At 43.0% G+C, this 13,803-nt stretch overlaps 1 protein-coding gene across 1 annotated transcript in view; it reads right to left on the bottom strand.

The window, feature by feature from the left end:
- Positions 1-13,803, bottom strand: part of LOC146663001 (ryanodine receptor 2-like) — a 313,610-nt gene that overhangs the window by 46,838 nt on the left and 252,969 nt on the right. Inside the window, exons 90-95 of the mRNA XM_085415589.1 lie at positions 4,442-4,522; positions 4,013-4,101; positions 3,207-3,335; positions 2,136-2,240; positions 1,072-1,153; positions 461-619 (exon numbers count right to left, since the gene is read on the bottom strand). Coding sequence (XP_085271715.1) covers positions 461-619; positions 1,072-1,153; positions 2,136-2,240; positions 3,207-3,335; positions 4,013-4,101; positions 4,442-4,522 — 645 coding nt within the window. The remainder of the gene's footprint in view (positions 1-460; positions 620-1,071; positions 1,154-2,135; positions 2,241-3,206; positions 3,336-4,012; positions 4,102-4,441; positions 4,523-13,803) is intronic.

Raw genomic sequence — 13,803 nt, 5'->3', positions numbered from 1 at the left:
CAAATGATGTAATTCCACAACAACTTATAGAAAAATAAATTACATGGACTGGCTTCCACCTCTCAGTCTTTGAATTCAGGTGTTTTCTGTCACATTGTCACAGTGTATAAAATCAAGCACCTTGGCATGCAGTCTGGCTTTACAAACAATACTGAAAGAATGGGTCATTCTAAAGAATTACCTGAATTTGAGCATGGTAATGCAATTGAATACTACCATTTCGACAAATCAGTATCTGAAATTTCTTCCCATGCTTGATTGCGTGATCGGCTATAAGTGGTAATAATGTAAAGTGGAAGCCACAGCAAGTCAGCCACAAAGTGACAGTTGCAGTGACATAAAGTTGCAGAGCAGGGATCACCGAGTGCTGAGGTGCGAGGAATCAATAACTGATTCAAGCTGCAGAGTTTTAAACCTCCTCTGACACAGTTCTTTTGTCCACATGTTTTCAGAGCCTTGCCTTTTCCGTCAGGGTCATATTCCTTGAACCCATCTGAGGAGGTCAGGTCCTTCAGTTTGAGGAACATGTCGAAGAACTTAAGGATCATCTCTACATTGTTGGAGGACTCAACCAACATATCCACCATCTGCTTTCCAATGGTCCCATTCACCACATTACCTGGCAGGACAAAACAGCACATTTGCAACCTAAGAATACACTAAGACCACCACACATTTGTGGTTTCTTCACTCTGTTCCCTAAAATCACTGTGGTAGAACTAAAAAAGAAAGAAAAGAAAAAAACAACAACACAGAACTAGTTACCTTGTTTTTTGTGGCAACATACAGAAGAAATTCAATTTCACAAAGAAGACAAGCTTCACAGAGATGTTCAGTGTATTTATTCACAAGGTACTGTAGCAAAATGTAACTTGTAATGCCCTTAACGGCAATGTTCCCTCACTTAAACTAGTTTTGGGAGGACGATCATTTTGTAGGAAATGTTGTAGAACTGCACTTCTGCAACACCGTGACACCGCTAACCTCTGAGACACCTGAGATAATGAATTTCAATACCCAAACCTGTATTTCTATGATTTCTTTCATGATGATTTGTTAAAGCAAACCTACCCTCTAACATAGACAGCAGCATAACCACCATGTCTTTCTGCAGATCCATCAGTTCCTTCAGTAACTCGATCTGACTGGAGTCCTGAGGCAAAATAAATTAAAATAACATAAAATGTTTAAAGAATTCAGCAGCCACATGTGCTCATGATGTGTTAAAAAGTAACAAAGAGTGTGATGGAATGACAGTGGTCAGTCAAAAGTCTAACATGAAGTGCTAAGATGTATATGTTTCCTGTCTTTGGCCCCAAATTTTGGTACACTTCACCATGATTCAACTCAGCAGGCACTATACATATCAGTTTAATGCTTTTGTGCTGTTGGGTGAATTTGGTCAGTAAAGCTATTTTGGCAAAGTGCAACTTTTTTAAAAACTTACTTAGTGAAATGAATAATTCTTCTTCTTTTAAAATGGTAACATATATCTTGTTATAAACTCCTCCACATATAAATGGGTTCTGCAATGATGATCAACCATTGTACTGAAGATATAGTTGTAATTATTTATAAGCAATTTGATATAAAGCACATTTAGATGTTTAGATTAGGCATGTAGAGCTAAAGCTATGGGGCTGGCATGAAAAAACACGGACACCTGAGATAAGAAAGGAAATAGCTGAAAGAGCTAAGAGAGCTCTGGTTATGGATCTCAGTCTACGCTAATAAGGAACCAACATACCAGCAAAACTACCAGCCTTGAAGTTCCAGGAAAACATGTTCTAAAACTAAAGGGAGACATAATTTATTCTGATTTTTAAGAGTTCTTAACTGAAAGAACAGATGACCCTAAACTTGTGACTGACTGGTAGACTTCGTTCAGATATAATGCCTATCACATTAGACTCACATCACTGGCCAATAATACCCTGAAGCACAGATATTGGTAGTGTCTCGCGATTTTTTTGAGAATCAGAGATATTTATGAGTGATCTTTGTTTTTTATAGAATATAATGAAAATGATTCTTGGGAAAAATAATCCACAAGTTGCCAACTGTGTTATGTCTAGTGGCATTGATCATTATCTCAGAGCCTGAGTCTGCAGACACCCATCACTAAATTTACGTACCTGAGACAATTTCATCTGCATGTGAGCAAAAACATGTAGAAAGCCAACCACAGCATCCCACAGTCGACTATGGGCTAAACTCTGCTGGTTGCCGGTGCATGGACCCTAGAAAAGCATTAATAAGTGTGAATGTATTTTACAGATACAACCTCAGAAAATGACTCAAATGAAGCTTTTTCACGAAATGAATGTGACTTTAAAACTGTCCATTTTATTGGACATAATATTACAGATCACTGGGTCCCATTACTGCCCCAATGCTGGGAAGATCATTGCAGGTTTATCAGTCTGCTTGTTTTCCAATTTTTTACTTCTAATTAAGCAACAGCTGTCACTACAGTAAAAAACAAAAATAGAAACAAACTATAAACTCTATGACTTAGTACCTATAACATGACTGTATAGTAGTGATTTAAAGTGGACATGAATGACTACGTGTATGCATTTAATTGTTTTAAATGTATTTGCTTAAATGGGACTGTGCATATTAAGATGAACATATGAATGTAAATATGAATTAGCCAAAAGGCCATTTTTCAGAAGTACTTCTGAAGTCTGTGACAATGATGGAAGGAAAAGGGCCAATTAGCAAAACAGTTTCTATATGAGTTTTTTTATAAACTTCCATATCGGCCTTTGTCTGTGTAAAAATAACAGAATTATCTGCATACAGCTGGGTATTGATGTTATGACAGACATTGGGTTAGTAATTAAAATGTAAAGAAAGTAAAACTGGTCTAAGTATGGAGCCTTGAGGTACTCCAGCTTTAAAACCAAGGTAAAGTGATCCCCTTTGGCTGCTTTATCGTTTTAATGTTTCTGAGGTATGAGTTTTGTCACTAATTAGCTAACAGAAACGGAGATAAGCCTATTAGCATTAAACCAACCAAGTGATGTCATGTTTTGTACTGGCACAAGATGGCGCTAAACAGGCTCTAAACACTTATTTCTTAAATCCAGCAAGAAAAACGTTAAATGTATGACAATTTTTGACCATCACTGAAATTAGCCTTTATACATGTAATGTTTCATGTTCATTTTAACACTGATGACTGTATTGTATGCCCTTACCTGGATGTACTCAGTGAGGGTATTGAAAACCTGCTTGGCCACATTTATTGCCTTGGAGAAATTCCGCTGGCCCTGCTCATCAATCACATCTTTCCCAGAATAATACCAGTAGAAATCACTGATGGACTCCTGGAGGAGAATGAAGCAGGAGGATAAGAAGAAACATGAGAGGGCTATTTTGATTTTGATTTGTGGCAAAGTAGTAGCAGTAGTATTCAAAAGAGAAATAAAAGGAAATCATAATAATAATATTGATTAAAACATTTTTAGCTAAATAAACTATGTTATAGTTTTACCAATTACACTGAACTCACAAGAGTCAATAACTTGTTTGCAGTATGTTATCAGCTGAGCTGCTATCTAAGCACAAGTTATAAAAGTCACTTATTGGCATTAACCCTCATAACATATCATCAAAACAGCTACCAAAATATTGTTTAACATGTATTTTTTTTGTAATGACCATTTACACCATCTAAACATTCTTTCTCAAAATCAGATGAACTCACTGAACCTTAAAGAAAGACCTTCCAATTCAATGAAATGGAGACATAAAAGGCAGACACATTCACAGTTTGCTGTATTTCAAAAGCTTTACCCGTCTTTCTGTGACTTTAGCTGTGTGGTTCAGTTCTATGGCAGTGAGTGCAGAAAGTGTGCTGATGAGATGGATCGTTACTGCATTTTGCCTTTGCAGGCCAGAGTGAGGGTGTTGTTCTTTAGGAAAGTGGTCAGTATTCCCTCTTTTTTATTTTAGTCTAAACTGTATGAGAAATGTTTGTCAGTAGTGGGTAAAAGAAGCTGACCTGAACTCTTAGAAGGTAGTCAACAGTGGAGATAATGATGTTAACGGTTGTGTTGTTTCCCGTTTGAGTCCTCAAGTAGTTCTGAAAGTCTGAAATAAGATACCATAAAATTCTGCGTGGAATGTGTTCAACTGAATAAATACAGTATGTCTCACAGTTCAAATCTATGTCATACTTTGCTCCATGCTATGTCTTAGAAATCACAGTTGGTTCTACTACAAGTCCATCCATAATAACCAGCAGTAATTCACATATATAAAATCACATTAAGCATTAAGGTATCTACTATTCTTTTAAAACATGGTTCAACCCATTAACGATCTAGCCATAAACAGTGAAAATGTTTTTGTGAGAGTACTGGTAAATTTTCACAAATTAAAATGTTTAGCCATTTTCCTGTGAAATTCACTGTAGAGAACTTATGCACACCTGAGTTGTGTCCTTCACAGAGCAGCTGCAGGAAGCGGAAAAGGTCACAAGTGAACTCATCATCCTGCATGACCTTCTCACCTGGCCAGAGAAAAGAAACACACACGCACACACCGCACACGCCCATATACAGGTTACACACATGTACATACGGACACACATTTTCACAAGCACATACAGAGGTATGCACAAATGTACACACAATAACACAGGCATGATCAAGCACATACATAAATGCACACACACATTCATATAAACAGACACACGTACGCAGAAAAAAGTCACACCAGAGGAAACAAAAGCAGACAACATATAGGAAAGGGAGAGACACACAAGAAGATGGAGAATGAAGTATTAAAAGAGGAGGCGGTAATATTGTTGTGTTTTCTTTCAGTTAGTGAAGAATGTATGGCCATGGAAAACACACACGCACACACGCACAAACACACACACACACAAACACACACGCACACACACACACACACACACACACACACACACACACTTTTGGATGAGCAGTAGGCAGTGACAACAGTTCATGGTGGGCTGGTCCCTACACTGCAGCATTTTAGAGTCAGGACTGGATTTCAGCTCTTTGGTTGGTTACTGCTTTCTGTTGTAGTAATAAAATGGCATAGCTGAGGCCGACTGCTCTGTCTGGGTGAGAATGCTGCTTTGAACGATGGAATGGGAAAGAAAAAGAAGGAATATGCAACACTTTACAGTGACTTAATACATCACTATCATGACATTACAAGAATACATCCATACAATAAGAAAACACACTGAACTGAGCTGAGAGAGAGAAAATGTATACATCTGAAACCAGGGCACTACTTTTGTAGTGCAGATACATACAGTTACAAGTATTCGCCCCCTTCCCAATTTCTTAATTTTTTGCATATTTGTTCAACTTAAAAGTTTCAGATCAAACAAATTCTAATATTCGACAAAATAAAAATAACCCAAGTAAACATGTTACGGGGGGAAAAAGCTATCCAAACCACCAGGCCTCATGTAAGAAAGTGGCACAACCTTATAACTGGTTGGCAGCAAGAACTGCAATCATGTATTTGTGATGAATAGCGATCATTCTTGCACATCCCTGTGGCCTGTTTTTCTTTCCAAAATTATTTTAATTCAGCCACACTGCAGGGTTTGTGAGCACGAACAGGCTGTTTAAGGCCATGCCAAAGCATCTAAATCTGACTTAAGTCTTGACAGTGGAGGCCGCTCCAACAGCTTTATTTTTGTTTTTGAGTCATTCAGAGGTGGACCTTCTGGTGTCATCCTGCATAACCTGAGTGCACTTGATCTTCGAGAAATGAACTGATGGCCAGACAGCAGAGAGCACAACTCGTGTTTTCATCAATTACATCAAGACATCCAGGTCCCAGGTACCATCAAACTACCAGCACAATGTTTGGCTGTTTGTATAATCTTCTTTTCATGAAATACTATGTTAATTTTATGCCAGATGTAATGCCACTCAAATTTGACAAAAATGTTGCTTTTTTCACATTGGAACTCTCCCATGGTTGCTGTTTTTGCCCAGTCACTTTCATTTTTTTAGATTGTGGCATGATATTATATACTTTGTGAGATCTTTTAGTCTACTTCACTTTGTCACATAGGTTCTAATTAAGTGATTATTTGATTGCACAGGTCTGACAGTAATCAGATAAACTAAACTCAGCCTTCCCAAAAATGTGATTGATAATAGTTATTTCGTGATTTAACAAGGGCAGGTGTGGACAGCTTGATAAATGAAAGATAATTTAAAAACTGTGTATTGTTAGAAAACTAGACCTCTTTTAAGAGATAGACCTATGGCATCAATTTGAAAATCCTAGGTGACCTTTCCCGAGTTATGGTGTTGACTAGATTTCAGAAAACCTGACCTCTGATCACCTGATCTCCATTCACCAAGATACAAACTTGTCTGAGATTTTTAGTAAATGCATTCATGGTGTCAATTTAAAATTCCTACATTCCCTCATTCTCAAGTTATCCCGTTCACACAGCTGAGTGTCCAGTAGGGTGATGACAATATTCCATTAACCTTTTTACCACTGCGGGGTAAAAACTGTTTGATGATCTGAAACATAAAGTATGACAAATATACAAAAAAACTACAAAATCGGGACTCTGGATAATACTTGTTAAAGGGCACGGTAGATCAGTTCCACCAAAATTTCAGAACGTTTGTTTTATTTATCACACTTAAAGAGTAAAAATCGTTCTTATAAAATATAACACGTGCTAGAAAAGAGTAATAATGGAATGCAAACATTTTTACAACAATGCCACTTTAGTATTTAGCAGTTTGATGAATAGTCATGTTTTTTTTGTTTCCTTTTTTTAAAACACAAAGAACATAATACATGATAACTATGTTACATTCCCTTTTTGTAATTGTTGCTCTGTAGCTTTCGTTTTATCTGGTGTTACGAATCCAACTTACTCATTCTTTACAGCAGTGTGCTACTGACTCTCCCTATTATCTCAAATTTAAGGGATAGGTTATCCTTCAGCTCGAGTCAAGACAGTGAAAAACAAAGCCTTTGCTCTACAACACGGTCGGTCAATTTTTAGTTAAATGAAGTAAAATATGGTTCAATTTATTTTATGCTGACTGACAAAGAAAGTGTGCAATACTGGTTATCCATTGTTCATCCATCCATCCATTCGCTTCCGCTTATCCTTTTCAGGGGCGCGGGGGGCGCTGGAGCCTATCCCAGCTGTCATAGGGCGAGAGGCGGGGTACACCCTGGACAGGTCGCCAGTCTGTCGCAGGGCCAACACACAGAGACAGACAACCATTCGCACTCACATTCACTCGCACATTCACACCTAGTGGCAATTTGGATTATCCAATTAACCTATCCCCACAAGCTGCACGTCTTTGGACAGTGGGAGGAAGCCGGAGTACCCGGAGAGAACCCACGCAAACACGGGGAGAACATGCAAACTCCACACAGAAAGACCTGATGGTGGAATTGAACTCAGGACCTTTTTGCTGTGCGGCAACAGTGCTAACCACTGTGCCACCGTGCTGCAATGGAAAGATGTTGTTATGGATAGAAAGATGTTTTACCCTGGAGCCCAACAGGATTGGAAAGTAGTGTGCAAGTGAACAAAGTCAGGTAACAGTTTTCTGACTTATGCCACATTCCTTCAACTAAACCATTGTGTTGCAACACTTTTCACCCCACACACCCATTGCTCAGAAACCCTCTGTGATCCTGCTTTCAGTTGGGCCACCTTTGTCAAGTCTCTTTGCAGCCTGCATTTTGAACATCTTGAAATAAGACACCCAAAGACTGGGTACTGAGTCTGAGTCTGCAGAGACATTATACCTCTTTCCTGTACCAAAGACACCACGTCCCAGTGGCCCCCAGGATTACAGGCCTGTGGCACTGACATCATGAAGACCCTGGAAAGACTCATTCTTGACCAGTTCCGACCTATTGTGAGGCCACATAAGGATTCTCTTCAGTTTGCTTACCAGCGCTGCCTCATACCGCAGGATGCCATCATCTACCTGCTCAATTGTGTCTACGCCCATCTGGACCAGCTAGCGAGCACTGTGAGAGTCATGTTTTTCAACTTCCAGTGCATTCAACACCATCAGGCTGACCCTGCTTGGTGATAAGCTGACAACGACGCAGGTGGATGCCTCTCGTGTCCTGGATTGTTAATTACCTGACAGGAAGACCACAATATGTGCGTCTTTGAAAATGTGTATCTGACAAGGTGATCAGCAACACAGAGGCACCACACACTTTTCTTCGTTGAAAAGAAGGATAAGACCCTTAGGCCATGCATAGATTACAGGGGCCTCAATGAAATAACCATAAAAAACAAAAACCCCTCCCGCTAATCAGTTCCACCATTTTCACAAAACTAGATCTCTGCAATGCTTACCATCTAATCCGCATCCGGGAGAAGAAAGAATGGAAGAAAGCCTTTAACACACCACTGGGCCATTTTGAATATTTAGTCATGCCTTTTGGACTCACAAATACACCATAAGTATTCCAAGCTCTGATCAATGATGTACTAAGAGACTTTCTAAACTAATTTGTACTTGTCTATCTGGATGACATCTTGATCTTTTCCAGGAATAGAGAGGAACACCAAGTTCACGTCCAAGCCGTCCTACAGCGCCTGCTGAAAAACAGACTCTAGGTTAAAGCTAAAAAGCGTGAATTTCACTCCCTCTCAGTGACTTTTCTTGGTTATGTTCTTGCAGAAGGGCAGGTGAAGACAGACCCCGCCAAGATCCAAGCCATGGCGGAATGGCCTACCCCAACGTCCTGTAAACACCTCAAACGCTTTCTTGAATTAGCCCATTTCTATCACCGCTTCATATGAAAATATAGCCATGTATCTGCACCCCTCACCACTCTCACCTCCACCAAACAACCTTTTCTCTGGAACCCAGAGGCTGAGGCCAATTTCAAAAGACTGGAACATCTGCTCACCTCAGACCCTATTCATCCAAACTCCACTATGCCTTTCATCATAGAGGTAGATGCTTCAGATTCAGGGATTGGGGCTGTTTTGTCACAATATTCAGGTCCTAAAGCCAAGTTACAGGCATGCACCTTTTTCTCTTGCCTCTCTCTCTTCTCTCTCTCTCTCTCTCGGAGCAAAACTATAATGTAGGAGACCGGGAGTTGTTAGCCATGAAACCTGGGAGATTAACGAGACCATCCAGCAGGCTCTGCAAGATGAGCCTGATCTGGGGTCTGGTCCCCTGGGTCGCATGTATGTCCCCTCGGCAGTTCGGGCTGCGGTTCTGAGATGGGTCCACACTGCTAAGTTCTCAGCAGTTCCCTGGGGTGTTGTAGAACCATCTTGCTAATAAAACGCCATTTTGGTGGAGGACCTTAGAAAAGGATGTAAAGGAGTATGTTGCTGCCTGCTCCACCTGTGCCCACAGCAAAACCTCGACACAGCAGGCCTCCTCAAACCCTTAACTTTACCCTCACGTCCCTGGTCTCACATAGCATTAGAATTTGTCACCGGTTTACTGGCCTCATCTGGGAAATCAGTAATCCTCTCTATCATTGACAGATTCTCCAAGTCAGCTCACTTCGTGGCCCTGGAAAAACTCCCCTCAGCTGCTGAGACAGCCCAGCTCATGGTAGACCATGTATTCAGGCTCCATGGAATCCTGTCCGAGATCACTTCTGACTGGGGGCCGCAGTTTGTGTCTCAGGTATGGAATTCATTCTGCACAGCCCTTGGAGCCCGTGTAAACCTAAGTTCCAGACATCACCAATGGCCACCAACGGCCAGACTGAACATTTAAATTAAGAACTGGAATCTGTTGTGTCGCCACTCACAAACCCGGCTGCCTTCTCCCCTGGGTGGAGTATGCAAACAATGCACATATTTCCTCCTCTACTGGTCTGTCACCTTTTGAGGTATCCCTTGGCTATCAACCACCCCTGTTTCCTGAGGATGAGGCAGACCTCGCCTGTGCCCTCCGTGCAACACCACTTAAGACGCTGCTGCAACATCTGTCGTAGAATGAGGGAAATGTTACAGAAAGCAGTTGCCCACCAGCGGTACTACGCGGCCCTCCGCACACCGGCACCCAGGTACACACCTGGACAAAAGGTATGGCTTTCCACCAGGGACGTACCTCTCAGGTCTGTGACTGGCAAGCTTGTACCCCGTTTGATTGGACCCTATGAGGTAGACACAGTCATCCCTCCATCCACACTCAAACTGAAACTTCCTGCTGCCATAAAGATCCGTCCTACCTTCCACTTTTCCTGAGTAAAGCCAGAGCTCACGAGTCCGTTGTGCTCGCCGGCCGACCCCCCTCTATCCACCCAGCTTGTTGAGGGTCATCCGGCCTGTACAGTCCGAAGGATCCTGGACGTCCGCTGGCATGGTCAGTTGCGACAGTACCTGGTGAATTGGGAGGGGCATGGCCCTGAAGAGCACGCCTGGGTCCCCAGGTCTTTCATTCTTGTCAGCTCTCTTGTTTCTGATTGTTACAGGTTGCGTCGAGGCTAACCAGCTGCTGGGAGGCATTCCTTGAAGGGGGGGTACTGTCATTGACCGTGTGAGCAGCTGGGTGTGGCCGGTGTGGATCCCTGCCTCCTGTAACCACCTTAGGGCGGGCCTACCATCCTCTCACCTGGGCAGTGCACCTGCGATTAATCCTGGACAGTCAATTGAGGGTATTTATGGCCAACTTCACTACCACCTCGCCACCAGTTCATCAACTCACCCAAGTTAGTAACAGGCTCTAATGCTAAGCTCAAGATCCAAGATCCTTATACGTTTACCTTGTTGTCTTTTCTCCTAGCTCAACTCACCTGCTATACTACGACATCATCACTTCGGTTTACCTGCTAGACTCTGGACACAAACCCATCCACTCGGATCTCTGCCTTCCTCCTTAGCCTCAGCCTCATCCTGGCCAAGTAAGCCACTCCATTCCAGCAATAACTATAGCTCCAGGACCAACCCATGCACCCACTAATTCCTTTCCTCTCTCTCTCCCTCTAATACACTCCGTGAGCACCACTTCAGTCTCCGTTTAAGTAACGTGTCTCCGGCTGCTGTGCTAGGATCACCTGCCCTGTACTGTATTGTGTGTTAAGGCAAGGTTCTTGGTTTTGTTCCTCCACTAGTGTTCCCCCCACCAAGCCCTATATTATATATCAGGCCACGTCAAGTTCCTATGTTTGTCTCTCCTTGTTGTCCTTGGCCTTTGTAAGTAAAACCACTACTTTAGTTCAACTATCCTGCTTCCGCACTTCGTCCCGCACTTGGGTCCAGTTTTGTACAGGCCTCCGGCCCCCTTGACAATCCCATCCTCTTCTTTCTGCAACACCTCAGCTGGGAGGTCTTGGTCTCTGATCCTTGGTTGTTAACCACACTCTCCAAAGGATACATTCTCCAATTAAGGTAATGGCCCTCAAAGTTCAATGGAGTTTGTCACAGATTCTCTGAAGGCTCAGGCTCTGAGGCAGTAAGTCATATCACATCTGGAGAAAATCACTTCCTTATTCCTAAAACATGGACACCTACACCATTTTAAAATAGTTTGCATCGACATGCATTACATGCACCATTATGGTTACATTCTTGCTTCTGCAGACGAGAGGCATGTGAATTCTTACATTATTGGACAGCTGGTTTATATTTGCCCCAGTTCAGGAGCAGGCATACTCAAACACAACAGCTCTTCTTGTATAGATGTATTGTATAGTTTTCAAATTTCAAGGCAGGAGTTCATTAGTGTTGCACTTGTTGCAAATAAGGACAATCTCAGCCTCCTTCCTCATTTAGTGAGAGGTAGAATGTAGAATTCAGTGTGCCCCTTCAGCCAGGGGCATAATTTCCAAGGGGGTTAGACTCCCCCCCCCCCCCCCCCCCCCAAATAATCAGACCCAACCGATATACCCCCCCCCCCCCCCCCCCCAATACAATTATGAATTATCTAGCATAAATAGGATTTTCTTTACTCATTTCAATTATTATCAGCAAAATAGTTGCATGTTTAATCCTCTGGGAATAGATTTATTCATTCATTTAGACAGAGAGCTTGACACCCCCCCCCCCCCAATGTTCAGCACAAAGTTAAGCCGATGCCTTCAGTTACTATGAAAACTGACAGTGACAGCTGCAAATTTCGTATTAGGGTTCACTTCATTGTGGCTATTTCGGGTCTAAATCGACAGGTTGAACATCAACCCCCAAAGGCACCAATGCAGCAATGTAGACTGTTGGTGGTCTCAAGGCAATGCCTTCTTGTGTCATGATGTTTCTTTCAGATCGTAGTAGGTGGTGGTTATATTATATGGAGAACCACAAGCCAATTAGACAGCCCTGGAATCTACAGCAGAGGTTGCTACACAACATTGTGTTGAAACAGTGAGATGCTTGGCTACAAGTTGAACAGCCACAAGGGGCAGTACCCTCCATGGAGAAGGAGGCTAGAGGGCAAGATCAAAGTAGCATGGAGGGAGGTTAGCCAACTAACGGAGTTGCAGAAAGGTGCGGCAAAGAAGGTGCATAAGAAATACAGCAAACTGTCCATACCTGAGGCCTTGGAAACTGCCAAGCAAAGACTCACAGCCTTGGCCAGCCGCTTGAGGAGGTACACCAGAGAGATAGAAGGCAGGAGAATAAACCAGCTGTTCTCCACAGAACCAGCAAAGGTGTACTCTCAGTGGCAAGGGAACAATAAGAGAACAGCACCACCAAGGCTGGAGACGGAGCAATACTGGAAGAGCATATGGGAGAAGGACGCAACCCATAACGGCAATGCTCAGTGGCTAGTGGATCTGAGGGCAGACCATAGCGACCTCCCTGAACAGGGTCCCAGTAACCATCACAGTGGCAGATATCCAAGAAAGGGTCTCCAGTATGAAGAGTTGGACAGCACCAGGGCCCGACATGGTTCACGCCTACTGCCTGAAGAAGCTGACTGCACTCCATGAGCGTCTGGCAGCACAAATGAACCAGCTGCTAGTTAACGAGAGACACCCGGAATGGCTAACCGAAGGTCGGACGGTCCTGATCCCCAAGGACCCCAAGAAGGGACCGGTCCCCTCCAACTACCGACCAATAACCTGCCTCAGTACTACATGGAAGCTCCTGTCAGGCATCATATCGGCTAAGATGAACAGGCACATGGGTCAATACATGAGCGGGACACAGAAAGGAATTGGCAAGAATACCAGAGGCGCAAAACACCAGCTACTGGTAGACAGAACAGTCAGCAGAGACTGCAAGACCAGACTGACCAACCTGTGCACTGCCTGGATTGATTACAAGAAGGCCTATGACTCAATGCCCCACAGCTGGATACTGGAATGCCTAGAATTGTACAAGATCAATGGGACCCTAAGAGCCTTCATCAGGAACTCAATGGGGATGTGGCGTACAACACTAGAGGCCAACTCCAAGCCCATAGCACAAGTCACCATCAAGTGCGGGATCTACCAAGGAGATGCTCTGTCCCCACTGCTGTTCTGCATAGGCCTGAACCCCCTCAGTGAGATCATTAACAAGACTGGCTACGGATACCGACTACGGAATGGAGCAGTTGTCAGCCACCTCCTGTACATGGATGACATCAAGCTGTATGCCAAGAGTGAACGAGACATCGATTCACTGATCCACACTACCAGGCTATACAGCAATGACACTGGAATGTCGTTCGGACTGGAGAAGTGTAGTCGGATGGTAACAAAGAGAGGGAAGGTAGTCAGAACTGAGGGGATTGAACTACCAGAAGGCAACATTGCAGACATAGAGGACAGTTACAAGTACCTGGGGATCCCGCAGGCGAATGGGAACCATGAAGAGGCCGCTAGAAAAGCTGC

The sequence above is a fragment of the Rhamphochromis longiceps genome, linkage group LG8 (assembly GCF_057381845.1).
Source record: "Rhamphochromis longiceps isolate RC_006_pf linkage group LG8, R_longiceps_female_GT1.1, whole genome shotgun sequence".
Classification (NCBI taxonomy): Eukaryota; Metazoa; Chordata; class Actinopteri; order Cichliformes; family Cichlidae; genus Rhamphochromis; species Rhamphochromis longiceps.
This window is presented reverse-complemented; position numbering and strand designations above follow the sequence as displayed.